Source organism: Ursus americanus, chromosome 1, assembly GCF_024610735.1.
Source record: "Ursus americanus isolate L20-20 chromosome 1, mUrsAme1.1.p, whole genome shotgun sequence".
Taxonomy (NCBI): domain Eukaryota; kingdom Metazoa; phylum Chordata; class Mammalia; order Carnivora; family Ursidae; genus Ursus; species Ursus americanus.
In genome coordinates this window covers 91,704,971-91,726,849 of record NC_142127.1, presented here as the reverse complement: position 1 = coordinate 91,726,849, position 21,879 = coordinate 91,704,971, and the positions used below count along the sequence as shown (strand labels likewise).

The following is a 21,879-nucleotide window of genomic DNA, read 5'->3' as shown; positions in this document are numbered from 1 at the left end:
TGTGAGATTTTAGGGAAATTAATATTGCAGATTTTTGGTATGCCTCGCCATCTTCCAAACCTTCGCTAGACCAAACTGATTGTCACAGGGTAGGCGCAAGCAGATGGTAGGCAAAATAAAATTTAAGTACTTTTCATATAAACCACAACAAAACCTCGCCACACCTTGTGCTTGAAGCTTCAGTTCCAGATGCAAGGAGTGAATCTTGGAAATCTTTATTATATTGGGGGATTTGCTTGTCTGCTCTGCCTGATTTATGGCTGTTGCTATTCAGCACCTTATTCACGGTAACACCTGGATGAACCTTCCCTTTTTTTAGGCCATTAGCATTCGCCGAGCCTGTGAACCACGCTTCAGTTAAAATACGACACAGCTCAACAGATGCACTTTGTGAAGCAAACCCCGAATACATCTGTAAGGCTGGCTAAGACCAATTTATAAAGCACCACATGGACAGTTCAGCCAAACCGGTTGCTATTGAACGTGGCTCTGTTCCAGGAGCCGCGGGACCTATGACTTGACTACAAGTTAAGGATCTTGTAAGCCCCGGGGCTATGTCTCCTGGAAGGCCGGGGTGCCTCTAACTTGATCCAAGGTGCCTGTGGGAAGCATCCCCAGTCAGCATGTGCGGAGGGGGGAGGGAAGGGGAGGTTAACCAGCCAACTTAGGACATGGCGGTCTGGGCAGAGCAGAAAGTGAGACACAAGGGTCCGTGACCTTTACAGAGAGAAAATAAGGAGGTTACTAAAAAGTGAGAGAAAGTGTACGTTCATTCAGAGGTCCTCGAACATACAATTCTGGAAAACTTGTTAAAACGGCTTCCTGGACCACATCCTCCGGTTTGATTCGGCAGGTGGGGTGGGGCGGGGAGATAAACCAGAGCTGCGGTTCCTGGGACCAGACGGAGAGACCCCTTGGCCCCGTGACCAGAGACGTGCCTGTCCACACTCCTGCTCCTAAGGCACACATGGCCTTGACGCGTGGCTCAAACTGTCACTTTCCTCTTCTGTACAATAGAGATCAAAATAGAACTTAGATGGTTATTTTGGATGAAGTATTTCCGTATTTAGTATAATGCTTGGCAAATTGGAAACAACGACAACAAAAAACTTCCCTAAGTGTTAACTCGTATTATGAGGTCCTAAGAAGTACATCTTTCTCCATCTTCAGAATCCTTCAAATCCTTCAGAAACGGAACCTCGGTGCTAAGGGTATATAATTTTCTACCTAAGGCAAAGGCTGTAATTAGCATAGAATAGCTCTATTTGCCTTTTAAGATTAGTTTTACAGACAGGATATTTTTCTGTTGCCCGTGGCCTTCAGGGCCGCCCAAAGCCCTCCGCTACTTTAATTGAAAGATAACATTCTGTTTAAATACTTCTGCAGGTCCATTTTCTCAAAAGGAGGCTCTGTTCAGCTTGGGGTGTTTTTCCTGCTGCAGACAGTGATTTTCATAGCACCTCTGCAGAAGAGAGAAGAAACAGGGGATCTTTGTATTAAAGTCCCACCGCGCCTCTAAAACCCGTAGCTATTACAGCTGTAACTGTTATAAACGACTGGATGCATTTGCATAATGCAGTTGTCACTGAATTAAAATGATTTAAAATTTCCACCAGAGGAGTTGTCCCCCTCCCCCCACTCTGGCCTCCCCCACTGCACCCCTGCCTGTTTTGGGGGGGGGCGGCGGGTAGCAGGGAGCCACGTCCATCCATGAGCCCAGCTGAGACCCATTTTATAAGCCCCTCTGCTTATGGAGACATTCATCTTTATTTCTCTTGGAGAGCTCATAAAGATTCTGACAAATGGATACTTTTCATAAAAACAGAAGAAGGAATGCAGAAAAATTGTAAAGACAGTGCCTACCGTCAGAGGAGGGAGGTGTGAGGGTGCAAAGGTGACGTGGAAGCGTGTGAATTCATTACCAGCAGTTACTTGAGTAACTTTTTAAATTGACGGGGAGACTGTACGTTCTCTCCACTACCCCCCCCCCCCAACTTTTGGATCTTCTCTTATTATCCACACCTCCAGAGGGCTCGGGTGAAATTGGAGTAGGTGTTAATGCAAGAGAGTCAACCTTTCTCATTAGTTGACAAAGTATCTTTTGATTGAGGCGGGTTCATTAAAACTCATTTAGATGCATTTGCTCTGTCTGTGGCCACAGACGTAGAGGGTAAACGAATCTAAAATTAAGAGCTTCCTGTGCATTATGTTGAGGGAGGACAGAAAAGGTGTAGAGAGACCACTCCCTCCAGCCAAGGGGAGAGACCGGAAGTGGTGTTTGTTCATCCTTTGACCTACATCACACTTCCCGGTTTCTCTGCCAGCTTTTGTTCATCACTGAAAATAGTCTCCATGGTATTGTTTCCTCATCCAAAAGTTTTACCTTGGAAAGATTTCTTAGACATGACACCGAACACACAGTGGGGGGAAAATGGTAACTTGGACAGCTTTGAAATGGAAAACGTCTGTTCTTCCTAACTTTTCCCTCTGAAATGAAGATATTTCCCCTCTCCCCACATCAGAACAGAGTCTATTCTGGGTGGGAAAGGTATCAGTTTAGAATAATAGCAGGAACTTTTCAGCAGTGACATATCCTAGTCATTCTCCCTAGCTGAATGTCTAAGTCCAAACATTCCCCAAGTATGGCAATGAAAGTGAGTCTTTTTATTTATCAAATTAGCATTTTATTTTCCTCCCGGGGAATCTTCTATGGTCTCTCTGCTTTAACCCATCCTTTCGTAACATATGGAGGATTTATGCTTCCACTCCTACCCCTCTGACAAATACATTTAGAAAGAAGGAATCTCAGACCTTGAGCCCATTGCCAGCAATTAAGAAACTAAGAATGGTTCTTACTTCCTAAGTTTTCTCAGAAAGAAAACCAAAGTGAAATGAGAGTATTGTTTTCTCCTACTTCTCCCAAATTTTAAAATAATTTTCTTCTCTTTGTGGGGGTGGGGGGAGCAGGTGAGGGGGAGCAAGAATATTCTAGTACCGAATTAACTTGCTGTCTCAGATGAAATAATTTACCAAACATTTACTCTGATTGTTGTTGTTTGTTGTTGCTGAGGTTGTCAGCTTAAGGGAGCAAATAGAATAAAGTGTTTGTAGTAGAAAGGAAAGGGAAAAGAAAGGGTACAACTCCTGACCTGAGCAGAGCGGGGAAGGGGGTGCTTAATATTGTGCACGCTTGAGCGTTAAGATGTGTCTGAGTCAAGCAGAGAAAGACAATTATCATACGGTTTCACTCATTTATGGAACATAAGAAGTAGGAAGATCGGTAGGAGAAGGAAGGGAAGAAGAAGGGGGCGGTAAACAGAAGAGGGAATGAACCATGAGAGACTGTGGATTCTGGGAAACAAACTGAGGGCTTCAGAGGGGAAGGGGGTGGGGCGATGGGATAGGCTGGTGATGGGTAGTAAGGAGGGCATGTATTGCATGGTGCACTGGGTGTTATACGCAACTAATGAATCATCAAACTTTACATAAAAACCTAGGGATGTACTGTATGGTGACTAACATAATATAATAAAAAATTATTATAAAAAAAACTAATGAAGTACTGTATGGCGACTAACATAACATTATAAAAATAAATAAATAAATAAATATCTAGCTAGCTAGCTCTGGGGAAAAAAAAAGATGTGTCTGAGTAAAGGAGTATTTGACGTAGTCACTGCTCTCAGAAACTTGGGTTTCTCTAAATAAGTAAAAAAGTTCCTCTGTCCATTGATTGCTTTAGCATCACACAAGTGGCTCTTCTGGGGACAAAATAAATTAATTATCCTAAAGATTTTTTTCGCCTTTACACAGGCCTGCCCATTTATCTTCTTCCCCTTTTGCTTGAGAGAGCAATTATCCGTTCATGTGCTCCCTGGATACCGGAGGCCACTTTAGTTAAAGACCTTGTCAACAAGCCACCCAAAGGGTTAACCTTCCAGATGGAATTTAAACCTACCCGTCCTTTTAATATTTCATTCCTAGCTCCCCACAGCTGAGGCATAAGCTTGGCTTGTTTTAATTAAATTAGATCGCGCAAGACAGGTGTCTTGGCAGTAAAATTGTGCACAGCCCATTTTTATCTCATTAACTGCAGTGCTCATCAAGGGTTTGTGTTTTTCTTTCTGAAAACTCTAGGTAAACCAGTAATGATCATAACAGAGTACATGGAGAATGGCTCCTTGGATGCATTCCTCAGGGTACGTGACTACTTCATATTAAACCCAAGAATGTTGGTATTTAGAAGACTCTCACAGACTCCTTGTGTCCACTCTGGTTGTATTCATGGACTTTTGTAATGGGGCGAGGGAAGAAGAGAAGACATAGAGAACGATGTGATTTTTAAAGGCTATTAAATAATCCGTGTTCAACGGAGGTAGTATTAGATTTATTCTTGCATTGTGGGGCTGTTTGAGCCGTAGATTCATTACAGTTGGATAATTTCCATCTACTACAGGAAGCAAACCCAGTTCCTAGGATACACTCTACCAAAGAATTAGTGACTTTTCATCAGAAAGGCCCGGAAATAATGTTGAGTTTCATTGCCTACTCGATACAGATATCAAAAAAGATTCAAGTAATAAATGCTTGGTGAAAATTAATTTGGCCTAATGCTAATGAGATTGTTTCTCATTCCTTTCCTACACAGAAGAATGATGGCAGATTTACTGTCATTCAGCTGGTGGGCATGCTTCGTGGCATCGGGTCCGGGATGAAGTACTTATCTGATATGAGCTATGTGCATCGAGATCTAGCTGCACGGAATATTCTGGTAAATAGCAACCTGGTCTGCAAAGTATCTGATTTTGGCATGTCACGAGTGCTTGAGGATGATCCGGAAGCAGCTTACACCACCAGGGTAAGGAGGATTTGTGACCTCTGGGTTTTGACTCTGATGAAACTGTTCCTCTTTTCTCACTTTGATGTTTAAACCCTTCATGTTTTTGTAAGTTTCCTCATCATTCAGAGCCTCTTCGTTTCCATGTGTTCATTTTTAAGCCATGTTTCTGAGGGATTTTGAAACCGCCTCAAGATGTGTGACTACTTTAAAATCTGCAAACTAGAGCTTTACTTACTGCATTTTTTACACTTAATTTTTCCTTCCTTCCTTCTTTCGATTTTCTCTTCAGTTCTTTTCTATTATTAAAAAATTTTCTTATTTTCGAGAAGACAGAGCAATGTTTCTAGTTGGTTGGCTACTGAATCTGAGAATGTAGATAGAGGATTTATAAAACATTTACACTGGGCAAGAATTTTTAGTATCTAATTGGCCTTCATTTTACTCCTGGTAGATACGCTGGATTAGGGCACAGTTCAGAGTTATCAGTATTCAGTTACTGGCTATCTATCTTGGCTGGACAATCTGAATATAAGACACTAAAGGAATAAACAGAATCATAAAAGTTATTGGCCATCAGGGCTGGCACCGCTAAAATAAGTGGGAAGCAGATAGTTACCAGCCGTTTTCCCCCTTTGATGCTCATTCTGCATTAGCAATCCTAAACATTGTGTTTGGTTGGTTGGTTTTTTTTTTCCTTATAGTGTATGGTTTCTTTGGCTCTAGTTTTGATTCTTACACATATATCCACTTTTGAATTCTAATTCCATTCACTTGGGAAAGAATGCATCTTCGTGAATCCTAAAGATCTTTAATTCTTTTTCTAGTATTTGGAGAGAGGAAAGTTAAAGGAGGCTTCTAGAATGATACATTTGCATAGATAAAACCTTAGCCAAATAAGGAAGGTAGAAGGCAACACAAGTGTCCTTATGTATGGAACAAGTAGAAATGTAACACACTGGGTTTTCAGAGTAAACTCCCTTGAATCAATGCAATTTCTAGTACAAGTCATTGTCTTCTCTAGTAGCCTCAGTAAGGCAAACTTTCAAATGAGCTTGAGGGTCTGAATTTAAGTTGAATTAATTTCCCCAGATGGAACCTTAAGAAATGTGAAACTCAATTAAAAACACCTTTCACATAAGTGTAATCAAACAACAGATATTTGAGGCAAAACAAACAAAAAACCCAAAACCAAACAAGAAAACAGTATTTTAAACTTTTTCCTGGATATTCAATTGCTTTACCATTTTTGCAGGTGCCCTCACTCCATTAAAGACAATAACAGCTCTAACATCTGGTATTTGGCTTCTGCTAAGAACCTATGGAATGTAGTATCTTCTAACCACGTTAAACATGTTTCTCATGCTATGTAAAGTAGGATGAGTGTGGTGGGTAGAAATGTTCATATCTAACTTCCTTAGTTCCTGATTTTAGAAGCAATATTAAATACTGCCTCTGTGCTGTTGAGCGAGAGAATCCAACAAGAAGTCAAAGTGAGTATCTGTAGCATGTCCATGGGTACACCGTGATGACATACGCATTTTGTAAAAGCTGCGATTCCCTTTCTCCTACAGTATTGCCTGAAGCAGAGCTCAGATAGTAGGTAGACTTTTTAAAAATAATTAAACAGATTACTTATTCACTTCCTGTGACTAAAGAAAACATACGAGGAGAAGTGTTTCAACCTAGAAGACTAGTTAAAATAAACAAGTCTCTTATTGTTTAGAGAGCTAACTCAGGAATGCTGTTGTCCTGCTAGGCAAACAGTAACAACATTCAGTGACTGAAATGGCACATCAGTGATGTACTTAGGGAATAACTTACGGCTTGAATGTTCACAGGGTGGCAAGATTCCTATCCGGTGGACCGCGCCAGAAGCAATTGCCTATCGTAAATTCACATCAGCGAGTGATGTATGGAGCTATGGAATCGTTATGTGGGAAGTGATGTCGTATGGAGAGAGACCCTATTGGGATATGTCCAATCAAGACGTGAGTCTTTACGTTCTAAAATATATGTCTTTGCATTGAGATTCAGGAAGGATCGCGTCAGCGTATGATGGAGTGAGCGCTGAGCTTGAAATGATACATGAAATGCAAGATTCTCAACACAAACACATGTAATAATCTCGTTAAGCCTTATGGTCATGGATTTCAAGGCCCAAAATTACATAGCTTACATGGAATAGTATGGGAGACAGATTCAATAGATTTATAGATAGATGCACAGATGGACAGAGGAGTGATAAGGAACTGTATTGTACTTGATCAATGCTCAAATCCATACTGAAACAAAATTCAACTTTGAATCATAAGAAAATACAAGGATATATGAAAAACTCAAATTTCACGTGTGAAAAAATTGACACCAAAGCTTTGTTGGAAGAAAACTAGTGAGTATTTTAAAGCTGGCCTAGTTGTAATTAGAGCTTGCCCCTTGAGGACTCTAAAATAAAGCTTCATTAAATGACCCTTTGTAAATTATGCACATCCCTTTAAATGTGCCATCTGGACTAGTTCGGAAGGGAGTATCCACAATGCCTGCAATTTCAGAAAAGCATTCGATAATGACACTAATAAGATTCCAGAGTAATAGAATTTAATTACAAACATCTCCGGTGCAAAAGGGGAAAAAAAAAACAAAAACAAAAACAAAAATCTTACACCAGGGGATCTTCCCAGAGCACTTGTTAGTTACTTACGTATGTGAAGTAAAACATGAAGTAGCAGAGAGTGATTACAAAGGCATGGTATTCAATTCATTGATAAAAATTATAGTTTGGGAAAAAAACCTTCTTTTAGAAAATTCTCTCTATGTGGAATGCCCCGTGCCCATCTGCCTTGTCCTGGACCAACAGGAAGCTGCAAAGGCTTGACAATTAAATGAAGAAGCAGGTGCATTCAGGAAATAGGATGCTGGCTGCCTTATCAATAAAAGACTGTTCAGAGCAATAGAGAAGCTAATGTACTCGTGTCTACTGGGGCAAAAAGAATTCTCTAACCAGATTAAAAGGAATGATAGTGTTGACATTGTGTTATCTGTAAGTTACAAAGAAAGGTTCATAGCAGATAGGAAGAAAGCCAGCAGCTAGCATAACCGATAGGTAATTGCAGGCTGGGAAAACTGTAGAGGTGAGTGGTGTGTAATCTGTTGTTTGGTGTGATTATGTCACAGACACCTTCCAGGTCCTATCTTGTAGCAACATTTGGTTTCAGATTAGAGACTTTCAGAGGGACAAAAGCAACCTGCGTGAGCCCGTAGTGCATATGTATACTCATTGAATGATTTGATACTTCAACTTTATTTCAGTGGAGAGTCATGACCAAATGCTCATAAAAGCAGAGGATCTAAAGATGCTGTCCATTTTCCTGTCCTAAATATTTTCAGGCCCGTAGCTTTGACAGTTTCTATATTACATGAAAACAGTTTTTATTGTTTTTAACTTTCAGTTGTCTGGCTTTATCCATGAAGAACATCTGAAGCCATTTCTCTCCCACAAGTAATATTGATCAGTCATTCACGTGTATTTGTCTCTGTTGGGTTCTGTGTAGAACAGGGATCAATAGGAAATGTAACTGGGGAATTACTTTCATCAGAATTCATTTGGCATATGGTGAATAGAATCAAAATAGCTGTTGAAAATATGGCAAACTTACCAAGTTTTTTGTTTGTTTTGCTCTTCAGCTCCCCCCAAAACATTCAGCAGCAAACTGAGAAAATATGCTTTGTTAACCCACAAGCCATCTTCCAAGCTGGCAGTGGAGAGGGAGCTAACGAAAGAGTATTAAGCAGTCTGAGGGTTTATAACAAATTGTGTTACCCTGGCATTAGCCCAGTATTGCTCTCATTCTCATCAATTCAATGTGAAATGTTTTCATCAAGTCTAGAGTCAACACCATGCACCTGGAAAGATAAAAGAAAGTCAGATCAAAATGACTTAATGTAATTGCTAGAAAGAAATAGAATAATGTTTAGTAAGATAGCATATAGAAGTCTACACTACAAGGAGTGGTAAATAGTACTCATACAACAGGATGTTGGCAAAGATACGTGGGAGAAAAAAGGATCAGAGGGCTTAATAAGTCACAAGATGATGGTTAAACTGTGTGCTGGCTAAAAAGACAATAGTCATACTGATACATAGAAACTGGGAATTAACCGTTTTCTGTTGAAGACCAATTGTTGGGCAGTAAATAAACCCCATGGCAGGGTGAATCCAGCACAGTCATTGAGATGGCTACAGCTCTGTTGTCACTAGCAGTTACCATTTTGGTAGAGAGAGAGAGAAAAAAAAAAACTGATTTAAAACAAATAAAACTTCTAAAAATTCTCCAAGCAAAAGCACGTCCAGAATTTCATAGGATCCCCGTAAATACTGCTGATGAGTAGCCAAGAAGTTAGGAAATAATTCCCCTCCTTAAATTTGGCATGAGTCATACGATATTACATTACTGGGATTCATGCCCTGAAGAAGGGGGGCTTAGCAAAATGCCAATAATAAAAATACCATAATACCTGTGAAGACAGATTGGAAAATTTAGGATGAGAAGACAGACTGTTGAATGGTCTACTGATGTCTTATTAAGCAGGGAGAACCCTGGGCAATAAGACAATTATCATTACCATTATAACTTGTTTCCTTGATGTGTAAGGGTCCCCTTCAAAATGTGAACGCCCTGAAAGAAATTTGTTTGTTTAATTTTCTTTGCTAACACTTTTTTTCAAATCTCCTTACTAACACCTTTTAACAGGGTCAGTTGACAGCCAGCTGAAACCAAGAATGAGATACAGAATTGGCATATTGGCATATTGTGGTCTTCCAAAAGTAAAAATTGTTGGGCATCTGGAGGGTTGGGGGCGAGTGCTATTTTAGAGAGAGGTAGTGTCTTCTGGATTGGGAAATCTGGAAGGTGGGCTCCTGTATTTGACCCATGAGCTGTCTGAGCAAGAGGACAGAGGCTTAAAATGATACAAAGGGACTTCCATCTTGGACGCAACCATTAAAGCTTCTTAAGGAAGGTCTTTAACAGCAGGTTAGAGTCTCTTTGGCTACGAGGGTTTGGCTGATGCTGGCTAGCGGAAGGGGGAGGGTCATTGCCACATGATCTCCGAGGGCCAGGCTGCCACCAGATAGGTTATTGATCTGATTGTGTTCTAACCACTGGGGAACATTGATGCATCTTCCCTTTAGAACGTCAGCTTGGCATTGGCTGCCATCTGAGAACACCAGGTAGCAGCAGCTGGCTTCCCTGCCTGTTGCCAGCAATACTCAGGTCCAGCTGTGGCTTCTGTGAAGACATGGGTGCTGTTCTCATGCTCAGGCTTGCTGGCAGCTGGATGCACGGAGAACTTGGCGGTCAGGAGGGCGGATCTCCAACGGCCCCTTCCCTGACAGTTTCCGTATCATTCTCTCGTTTTTGGTAGGTGATTAAAGCCATTGAGGAAGGCTATCGGCTACCCCCTCCCATGGACTGCCCCATTGCACTCCATCAGCTGATGCTAGACTGCTGGCAGAAGGAGCGGAGTGACAGGCCGAAATTCGGGCAGATTGTCAACATGTTGGACAAACTTATCCGCAACCCCAACAGCTTGAAGAGGACGGGGACTGAGAGCTCCAGGTCGGCCATGCTTGCTTAACAGTGATGTATGAAAGGGTACATTAGAGGTGGCAGGCGAGCGCTGGCTCCCTGGAATTCCTGCCTATTTGTCAGAGGTCACTGCACAACTCTTCTGCAACCAGGGTGGCTTGTTTCTCAGTTAATGGAGTACGTGTGATGGTTTTGTTCACCACATGGAAGAGCCTAGCACCTGTCAGGCCTCAAACAGTCATAAGAAAAATAAATTAAAAAAAAAAAAAGGCCCAAAATAACAACAAAAACAAACCAGCAACAAAGAAAGAACAAAGGTGCTTATTTGATGATTCTAGACCTGAGAAGAGAGATGAAAAGGACTTTGGGAAGACATGCAGATCACCAGATGCTATATTGGGGGAAGGGAAAGGACACAGGGTTAGGAAAAAATAAGGAGTCGAGGACAGCTCTCCATGCACTGTAGTTTTAAGTTGACTTATAAAGTGTTGTAGGTGCTTATAGGCTTTCAAGCAAGAAATTCATTCGGTTTCAGTTCTTAAAGTTTCTCTTGTTTTGAGTCTTTCACCGGTAGAAGGAAACAGGACCAAAACAGAAACTGATCAGGTTACAAAGCATGCGGATGAATGTTTGAGAGGGGTTTTAAAAAATGAATAGATTGAACCACCTGTGAAAGAGGTTAGCTATTTCATTGGAAAGAGCAAAAGGGAGAAGCATTATCAGCCCAGAAAGGAGGTAAGGATACTGCAAGTCCTATAACTCAATAGGAACTTCTCTACCTGGGGACTGGACCTCACTAGTGTAAGGGTCAGGATCCCTCCATACCTGTCCCATCCGGAAGGGTATAGACCACCATTGCTGTTACGACCAGCTGCTTCACCTCCAAATCTGTACTTCTCCAAGGTTCTCTTTCATCATGACTCTCTTTCAACATGAGTCAAAAACAGGAGAATGTTTTTGCCACGATAGCCAAGACCTTCCACAGTGCTATGAGCATCTCCTCCTGTCTTCTGAAGACAGCCCAATGATTGTGGAAGAGAAGGTATATACTGATTGTTACAATGCATGAAGAAAAGAGTCTGGATCAGACAGCAGAGATACACTCTATTCTTTTAGGCTTTCAGATCCCTTAAGCACTGGCCACAGTCCCGGGAGCTTCATGATCAAGCTCTTCTGTCTTCTGAAATCACACTGGGCTGAATTCATATCACATCTTACTTCGGCCACTTGATAGCCAAGTGACTTAAAAAAAAAAAAAAAAAACCTCCTGGCATTTCTGGACTATTTTTTGTTCTTCCGTTCTCTGAGAGGTGTAGCTGGCCTCTTCTATTCCAAGGTGATCTTCCTTCAGCTTCTGGGGCTCCAGCTCCGGATCCCATCAATTTTGAGCATCCTAAGGCTGGTTCATTGGTACTTGGTGCTTCTCCTGCCGGCGGAAGCTCTCCAGTTTACTAATATTGCATAATGTGTGTTTTGTGCCATTTAGGCAGAACAAATTGAGAACAAATTGAGTTACTGGATATACTCTTCTCAATTTTCTCACTGATGGTACTTCAGTAGCTTTGATGCTTATTACTGCTTGCTGATAATGGGATGTAATATAACATTGCATGTGATTCAGCACAAAATTGGGCACATGTCATGGTGTTCCACAGAGAGCACAGAGACTTTAAGAACAAGCCTGAGAATGACCCTTGCAGTTCACTGATACTGACTGAGGCTATTTTCATCCTCGGGTCATTTTGACCTAGTCAGGTACCTAGAGCCTACATGTGGACCGACCCATTAATGCTCTTGGCTTAAAGTTAGAAATGCAAACTATTGGTCTTTCTCTAATGACGAATATTATTTATAAACCTTAATATTAATGTCTAAAATCCTCTGTGGTGATACTTGTTATTGGGGGAAGAATTAAATCCTGATTATTCTTGCCATAAAAATTTACAGGATTTTACTCAGAAAATTCATTGAAGTAATGTACATAAAAGGTCACAAAGGCAAGCTACTATTTGGACACAAAACTGATAAAACAAGTCTTTGGTAAAATAGTCACATAAGAAAGAAGTAATGCGGGTCAAAGTCACAGGTTAAAATTACAAAACAAACAATGGAATTGGATTAATTCTGCTAGGTAGAAAATTAATCAAGGCATTACACTGACTTAATTTTGTTTTCAGAGGAAAATAATTTTTTGGCTAAAAATTCAGTAATGATGATATTCTGATTTAGTGTTTATATTCAAGCAGCACAGTCTCAGGATGAAAATTAGGTCAAATGTTAAGATCAGCCGCATTCTACAATTTCTAGGGAAATAGGAGTTCAAGGAAATTAAACTAAACAAGTAGCCTGTCGCTATCCAGGTGCTTAAAGTAAAGGCAGTATAAAATACCCTGAGAAGGTCCACCCAACAATTATTAAGTAGTTTGATGTTGAAGATGACTATACTTCTCTTAGTAAATGCTTCCATAGATAGATGTTTTATTGTATATCAGTACCACGAGGAATGGCAAAATTCCTGCCTTCAACTGTTGTCGCTCTTGACGATGTCCTAACATAAAACACCTGGGCTGAGAAATGCGTAAACTAATAAATAACTTCATAAAAAGTGCTTAGAATTCGTTGAAATGATCTAAGAGGGAACATGAGAAGCACATTCCACAACCCAAGCGGTGATCAAAGTGGCCCTTCTTCCTTCCCATCTTGGCACCCGTGCTGGTCAGGAATGGGTTTATTAAAGAGGGCATTAACCCCCTGCTGTCCCAAGTTTGTTTCAAGGCACTGAGCCTGCCTACGAACCTGGCTGGGAGCGTGCTGGACTTGAACTCTTGCTGTTTTCTCCGCTTCACCAAGTCTGCCAGGTTGCAAGCTCACAGTTTTCCTTACTCATACTTCACTAGGGTTTCCAAAGTCGCTGTGCCGAAGTATGTAATACTTCACTCTTCCTGCGAAGACTGAACCAGTTTCCGCCACAAGGTCTCTCGCAATCTTTACCCCAGTCGGGGATATTGAAAGACCTGTATGATCGTTAATGTACTAAGAGGTCCACATAAAACAAATGCAGGAAGTGGAATTAAGAACAGATAAGGTGCTGGATACATGCTTTTTGCAATTTTTTGAAATTAGGGGCAAAAAAACCACGTGATGCCGTTTGATGATAGGTAGTCCCTCTAAAAAGCTTGTCCTCGGCATTTCAGTGCCTATCTTAGGCAATCTGACTCCTGAGTCTGTCCTGTCTCACTGATAAGTCCTGTCTGTCTCCACTTCCTCATTCCCTTACCAGACCTAACACTGCGTTGTTGGATCCAAGCTCCCCTGAATTCTCCGCCGTGGTATCAGTGGGCGATTGGCTCCAGGCCATTAAAATGGACCGGTATAAGGATAACTTCACGGCTGCTGGTTATACCACACTAGAGGCTGTAGTGCACATGAACCAGGAGTAAGTACTCAGCGATGTAACACCAAAGGGTAAATCTAGATTTAATAGTATTTTTCTTTTTTTGCTTTGAGCTGCATTATCATCCTCCTCATTAAAAAAAAAAAGAAAAACCGGAATGCCTTTCATTTTGTTGAGTATAATTGTACAGCGCCTCTAAAGCACCTACATTGTTGCATTCAATTGCTTAATTAAACATTTTAATACACCTGCCTTGTCGTGCTCTATGAATTGTGGCTGATTTCAAATGTGTGTCTGCATGAAGCCCGGAAACGAGGTTCTCCGCCCTCGTAACTTTTGCTCTCCCTCTTTTTTCTCCCCGTACCTACAGTGACCTGGCAAGAATCGGCATCACAGCCGTCACACACCAGAATAAGATTTTGAGCAGCGTCCAGGCGATGAGAACCCAAATGCAACAGATCCACGGCAGAATGGTTCCTGTCTGAGCCAGTTACTGAATAAACTCGAAACTCTTGAAAAATTAGTTTACCTCATCCATGCACTTTAATTGAAGAACTGCACTTTTTTTACTTCGTCTTCGCCCTCTGAAATTAAGGAAAAGAAAATCGAACACCTGCAGTGTTGCTTGGTGTACAGATCACCGAACCTGTGGGGCTTCGCCGAGATGACAGCCGTCGTTTGAAATGAGACCTGGAACAAAGTGTTTCTCAGAAGTACTCCGTCCATCACCAGTTTGTAAAATACATGTCCCTATATAAATAGAACACCACCTCCGAGTTTTGATGCCACATTTGCTGCCAGACACTGAGCTTCTCTGAGACATCCTTGATCCTCTCTCCATTGGGAATTACAACTGCAGTATTTTGTTTGTGGCGTAAATGACCGTCATCCTGCTTTCACTGGAATGGATACCATGCCCAGGAACATTCTGGAAGGACTCAGTTGTAGCTTTTAAGGCTTGGTTCATACCGTGGGAAACAACCTAGGTGAAAACCACATGGCTCATCAGTGTTGCTCCTTCAGTGCTCAGGCCACCTGGTGGCCTACGATGACATAAGGGGCTGGAAAGAAGGAAAGTGGATTTCAAATAATAATAATAATAATTAATAATAAAACCCAAGCACCTCCCCCTCACTGGACAAACAAGGTCTGCTTCTTTGGGCCTAAGGCTGTGCCATATGAAATCGTATTTTGGGACTCTACAAACTTACTGTAACTACCTTATGGATAGCGGACCGTGACAATCTTGAGTAGGGAACTTTCACACTTCCCTCCTTTAAAGAAGCAAACCCGAACCTACAAGGTAAGGCAAAAAAGAAAAAAGAAAAAAAAAAAAAAACAGCAATGAATCTTTCTCCAATGAAAACTTTTTTCTTAACTTGATCTAATTTGAAACACTGACCAATAAATATTCTTTGATGTCTATCATTTAGTTTGGGGTTCTTTCAAGATTTCAGTCCTCTCTTGACAATGGGAGAAGAGACCAGTGTGGAAACCAGTATGGCTTCCCTGCTGTTCTGGGAAGAAGTGAGTTAGGAGATATATGAAGGCAGGTTTGGAGACATGGCACCCAGAGCCTCGCTCGCTTTGCTTTCTCTCACACAGAGTTCCTCTTGCCCTTTGGTGCCCTCCATTCATGCCACAAATATTTACTAGGTATCTGTTGGGTACCGCTAACCTTGGGTCATGCCTCACTCTTTGGAGACTTTGCTGCAATTGAGAAGTACTGGAAGATCCATCCATTATTCTCACTTTCTGTCCTGCTCCAGTAACCCCAGCACCAAACAGGGTCAGTCAGGGAGGATTTACCTAGAAGTCAATAGTGAGACTTAGAATTCACCTTGACATCCCATTATCAGAATGTGACCTCCTGGAAAACATGCTTCTCATCCATCAAGACCATTAGCCTTAGATGCTTCCATTTTAATCCCAGAATTTTCTTCTTGAAATGTGAATTAAATGGCTTTGTTTATTCCTAGAAACGAACAGCCTAACTTTTTTGACTGGACAAATTTTAACTTCTTAAACTCTTCCATTTTCACCACTTTTAAACATGAGTTTGGCTGATTTTAATGACCTTCCCCCCCCCCTTGGTTTTATGCTGAGAGCTATTTCTTACAGAGCAAGGCATGTTCAATTTGATGCTGTCAAATCATGACAGTTTAGTAAAAACCTTTTTGCAACACTGGTTGTAAAAGCTTTTCTGTTCAGAAGGAACGTGAAATTTCTTTTTTTTTAAAAACTACTCCAACTGTTTTTGTCTTATCACCACTTTTGCTGAACCCTAAGAGTTCTGGATATTCATGTTCAAAGGTGACAAATAGAGGTGGGTTTTTCTGCTTGCTGTAAAAAAAAATTATGTATTTTTTTCCTTCAGGAAAGCTGTGGAGTATTTTGTTTTCAATCTCCACGGACCAGTTCAAATAAGGGAGCATGATGGCATTATCTTGGAAGTCAAAAGAGTGTTTCCTTGCATACATTGAATAATTAGAAGTCTTGCTTTCTTCAAGGCGATAACGTGAGATGAGGTATTTCTCTACACACTGAACATACCAAAGCAGAACATTTCAAGAGAGAGAGTGTGTCAGTTGTAAGATATCCTACCAAGTTAATGTCGGACACTATGCCAAGGTCGTGGTTTTACTTCTCAGTGCATATTTTCTGTATGTGCAGAATAATGAGGCAAGGCTCGAAATCTTACTACATTCGAAGGTTGATTCTGGATCTTAATTTTAACACATTGTGTGAATTAGAGTCAGGCTAATGGAAAAGCCAAAAAAGGGCTTTCTAAGTGCCTAAAATAATATCCAGTAATAGTCGAAGTGAAACTCTACTGCTTCCGTGAAGTTACACATTTTTGAAGAGAAAGAGGAGGACAATAGGAATGTTCCATTGTTTCCCAGGGCATGGAGCCAGGCTCTGGCATTTAGACAGCTATGGATTCTAAAGCCAACTGAGATGTTGACACTGAGAAATTCACTCCATGTTTCTTTATAACTCAGTCCCTCCACCTGTAAATTAGAGATAATGATACTTTAATAATAACACCTTTCCTAACACGTGGCGTTGTTGTAAGTGTATATGAAATGCTCTTATGTAGAACACGCTGAACTTCACAGAAGGAAGGTATATTCTTCCGCCAATGTTTTCCAAGTGTTACTCATCCATCTTTCATTCTCGAACCCAAATGTTGTATTGCGACATGCGAGAGTGGGGTGAAATGAAGTTCGCTGGTAGGAGCCATGCAGATAAGGCCGCTTCACCTTGAGTGGATTTATGAGGGTTTGATACAAAAGGTGGCAGACCTACCCGACACTCCTCTATCATTTAGTCTCGACATCCATGACATTGTTATTTCACAATGGAAAAGGGTGAAATGCACAAGCAAGATGCTGTTGTAATGAAATGGATGGTAAAGACATCTTGAGGTCTTTGTAAGGGATTCAAAGGAACCATGTTTTGTTTATTTAGTCACAACAAAAGTTACATCTTTCCCTCATGACACCACGCAGACCACATGCTTTGGTCTTTGTTCAAGCACTTCCCCGCAAATAAGGAGTTGTCTGAATTCAAAGGAGCAGAGGTTTCCTTTTCTCTGTTCTAGAGTATTCTGGCATCAACTAGATACAAGCCTTCACATTCCCACACTTGCCACTTCAAAAGTCCAACCCTTCTGACATACACGCTGAGTCCCCCAATAGCCTACTTCCTATAGCAAATTATTGAAGAAGAGTGTTGGTGAACTGACATGGGACAGACATGTTTTGGGAAGTCCTTTGTCTCCTCTAAGAATGGAATTTCTGGCAGCAAAGCAAAATCACCTTCAAAAAGTGGGCATATCCATATGGTGGTGGTTGTACTGCGTCAGTCTTAAGGTCATACTCATGTTCTCTTGTCCTCTCATGACTGAGTAAATCCATGCCTGCCAGTGCAAGCTCTGCACATTTGATAGACTTACTGATCTCCAGAGAAGACGCAGCTAGAAAAGTAGTTCTGGGTCCTTTTCTTTCATTTTCCTCATAATTGTCAAAATGAATGATGTTGACAAGTGGCTTCTTGTTTCCTACAAGACTAATTAATGGTTATTTACCTCAAAGAACTAAATTTGATTTATAGCTCACAATGTACAAAACAAGCAAATAAAGAATTGGTTTAAGAAAATAAGCAAAATTGTCTGTGAGGATACATTCTGGTCTTAATCCTTTGCTCTCCACCTGAGGTCATCCACTGCCAAACACAGCCATTGCGGTGGGAGACACAGTGTCTGAAGCAGTCTTGGTGGTCAGTTGTCACAAAGGAAAGAGGAGAAATTATTTACTGTGGTCCGTGTTGATTATTGAGAGGACAATGAGGAGCCACAGTGATTCTGTTGTGTCGGACTGATCTTGTTCTCTTCTAGACTGATGGGACAGTTGAGACTGATTAGTTCTTGGTGGGCTCAAACCTCCGAAACCTTTCTCACTGGCGTACCAGACGTCTCCCAGTGCCAAAGCCCCAGCACTCCCTCCCTGTGCCTGTTAAATGCAGCATGTATGAATCCTTTACTAGGTACTCTCCTTCATTAGAAGTTACTTTTTAAGAAAAAAACCCAGTACTTTTTATTTCTTGCTTTGCATTTTTTCAATCATAGTGTTGAATAAGGGCGGATTGTGTTGTTTCCAGATTTGATCCCTAGATACATAATTTCCCTTTCTGGAAAGGCTGGGTGCTAAGGAGCTGGGGCATTTCCGGTACTACAGTTTCCTTTCACATCCTTTTACCAACTCTAAGCCTTTCTCCTCTTGCACAATTCCCAGGTCAGATTTTTCGTTTCCACAGAGAGACTGTTCACACAGTGGTTAAGGCATGGCTCATAGACTCCACACTGTGTGGGTTCTCATCCCAGCTCTGCTCCTTCACAACGTAGGACGTGACCCTGAGCAGGGAGTTCAACTTTGCTCTGATTCGACGGCCTCATCCCTATGATAGGGGAAGACCGGTGCCTTCCTCGAGTTGTGCAATCAAGCTATTAACAGACATGCCTGTTGCTACGCTGATGGTCATTTTTCCGAGGAGGAAAGCAAGAGCTCAGCACTCTCCCTCCTGAACTACTCCTCACTGAGCCATACCAACTTCTACGTGCTTCTCGTCTTTCTTGCAATACTGGCTGACAACGGGCTGGCCATACTGGCTGCTGTTTTGTCTAAACTCTTGTTCCTTTCTCTACAGGGAGTAGACTCTGCTATCTTGGCCTCACAGCCCTTCCTGTGATTACAAAGCCCACAGAAGAAAACAGAACACGCCTTCCTTAGTCCCTCCGAAATGCATTTCTTCTGCTTCTGCGACGCCCGTTCTGGAGCAAAGACACTGATGAAACAACACCCTTACCCGAGAAGAATACATGTGTGACGTCCGCATCTCCTTGCCCAGTGAAAGAAACGGCGACCGTGCGAGTTTCTGCACAGCTTCTCCGGTTGCATTGAGGGATGTACTGTCTCGCAGCACCAGCTCTGCAGAGCCCTTGTTCCTAAACTCCTTGTGGTTTTATTTATATGTATTTCCATCTCTCGCTCCTGTACGTCACCGCTGCCTTGGCGCGACAGCGAGTGACCCAAGGCTACAGGCTGTACCATGGACACCAGGTTCGGTGCCATCACACAGAACAAAGCCAGTTCCCATGAGCTGCCTATGATATGCATTGCTGAAGTAACATTTTACCCAGGGTGTGCCATTGCCGTGATATAAATATATTTTTTTTCCTAGACTAACTATGAGCTGACTATCTCTTTTGATGTGTGTACATAGGTGTGCCTGTGCGTGTCCGCGGGTGTATGTGCGTGTGAGTGTAGAGCCTCTTGCTGAGAACTGCCTGTGAATGTTGTGGAATGCGACACCTGGAGAGTTCTGGTTTCTCGCCAGTTCGGAGAGGAAGAGCCCCATGAGTTGGTGGGCCTGGAAGACCGCACCCGTCCCCTTAGAAAGACAGCCCGGAAATGTTCGATGTCCTGTATCTTAGAAGTGTATTTTGTAGCTGCCACACTAACCTTAATAAGTAGGTCTACAGCTTTGGATGGAGGCATTTTCACCTTAGCGGTGGGGTCATTTGAGAGTATAAATCCATTCAGGTGACAACCCATCATCAAAATCACTAATTCCGATTGAACTTCTCACCTGAATCACCAGTTTCTTGATGGAGAGAGAGAAGGGCGTGGGATTTGTCTGGTAACCCCAAATGGAATAGAAGTAGCCTTTGTTTTCCTGCATAAATGGACTCGTTGAGTGCGAACAAAATATATGCAATTCATATACTTCCGGAGATGAACGTAGACGCGTGTGTCAGCTTTGAGATGATGTGTCCTGGATTAATACTTTGTCTCTCAATGTCACAGAAAAATACATGCCAGTGACTCTTGAGGTTAGCATAGTTGGGATTAAATGTCCTCAAGCAATTTCAGGTTCCCAATTTACAGGAAGAGTTCTACAGTTACCAATGTGCAGCTGACTCTGATGGCCCTTAGCCTTCTAGGATCTGAGGTCCGGTGTGTGAAGATTCAGTTCTGATAGGATATGTATACCAAACTCCAGCCAACGTACTGCCATTTTTCATCATCTGAGTGGCTGCCTTGCTTATTCTAAGCTATGGTTGCAGAAACCGTGGCCATTTACATAAGCTCTAACATCAAATCAGGGAAAAAATGGGAAAAAAGATTCTGAACCCTATGTCGTTGAATTAAGTAGAGAAAATCGTCAATAAATACTTATTATATTCTGACAGGGTGTGTGGCATTGTACTCTCATAGCTATGCCAGAGTGACAAAGTTAATTCACCCCTTTTTGGGGACTTTAATATATTTTTAAAGGGATGTGCCTATGCATTGATGCCTGAAAAATATGTATAAAGAAATGAGGTTGAATCTCTGAGCTGGTCATCTTTCCCCAGGGGTCAGGGCAGGAGGCCAACTTCAGGGACTGTATCTAGCCCCGTAAGCACGTGCTGGCCTAGTGAGTTCGGATGCTCAATCTTGCTCAGATCTTCCATTAGGCAGCATTAAGCTGCTCCCCTGCACCAAATCAAGTAGCTTCACCATGTGTCTGCCGGCCCCAAGTTATTTTTAACAGTCATGGGTGAGATGTTCTGGTGTGTTGAAAAAGTTATTTTCAAGACAGGTTGTGCTCACTACACTGCTGGTGTGTGTGTTTTGAGAACTCTTGTATTCAATCTGTGAAGGATATGTGTATTAATCCATACACGCTTATAGCCTCAGTATTTGTCTGAAGACACTCAAATTCTGACCAGTAAAGGAAAGTTCTAGAAGCAATATTTTCACTTATTTAACATTCTCCAAACAACATCAAGCATTGATACACACTGAAGAGTGCATTTATTTTTTGTATCACTCCAAGTATGTTGGAATATGCAAGGACTGTGGTTAAAATTAGAATGTATAAGGCATATTATAATTTAGTTCATACCGAAAAGGAAATTAACAGAACTTTGCTTGGTTCCGACATGTTCCGAAATTTGAGCGATCTCTTGAGTTAGACATAGATTTTCTATTTTGTTTTATTTTGTCAAGGTATTTTTCTTCCCTTCATGAACTTTAGGTACACATAACTTATGTCATTTATTTATGGTCTTTTATACCTAGTTTGTAAAATTGTAAAATAGCAAACTAAATGCAAAGAGTTTGCATTTGAAAATAATAAAGTAGTTGCCGTATACAGACCTGGAATCCAGTTGTCTCTTTTCAATAATTTTTCCATATGCCTGCTGTTTCTAAATTAATTCTAGGTTGTCATTTGGCGAGAACATAAAATCTTAAGTTCTAATTGAGTGTGCTTAGTTAGAGGATAAAAAGCATTGACTTCTAAGTAGCCCTTGCCCTTGAAAACAACACATTAGCAAATCAGACTTAGGTTCTATGAGATCCTGAATGCAGCCCAGTGTAATTAAGACTATGATCTTTGGTTGGAATCTAGGCTCCCCACTTACTACTGATAATGCAATTTAGGGCGAGGTTCTTAACTTCCCTGTGCCCGTTTCCTTGTTTGTACAATGGCAATAATAACACCATAGACTT

The 21,879-nt window shown here is 41.4% G+C and overlaps 1 protein-coding gene across 3 annotated transcripts in view; it reads left to right on the top strand.

The window, feature by feature from the left end:
* Window positions 1–21,524, top strand: part of EPHA4 (EPH receptor A4) — a 142,251-nt gene extending 120,727 nt beyond the window's left edge. Inside the window, exons 12-18 of one of the 3 annotated variants that reach the window (XM_087863885.1) lie at window positions 4,138–4,199; window positions 4,649–4,858; window positions 6,679–6,828; window positions 10,262–10,455; window positions 13,706–13,861; window positions 14,190–15,122; window positions 19,028–21,524. In XM_087863885.1, the coding sequence (XP_087720011.1) occupies window positions 4,138–4,199; window positions 4,649–4,858; window positions 6,679–6,828; window positions 10,262–10,455; window positions 13,706–13,861; window positions 14,190–14,304 (887 nt within the window). In that variant the 3' untranslated portion in view covers window positions 14,305–15,122; window positions 19,028–21,524. The other 2 variants (XM_087863891.1, XM_045775331.2) reach the window with 2 other exon arrangements.
* Window positions 21,525–21,879: the final 355 nt, after the last annotated feature.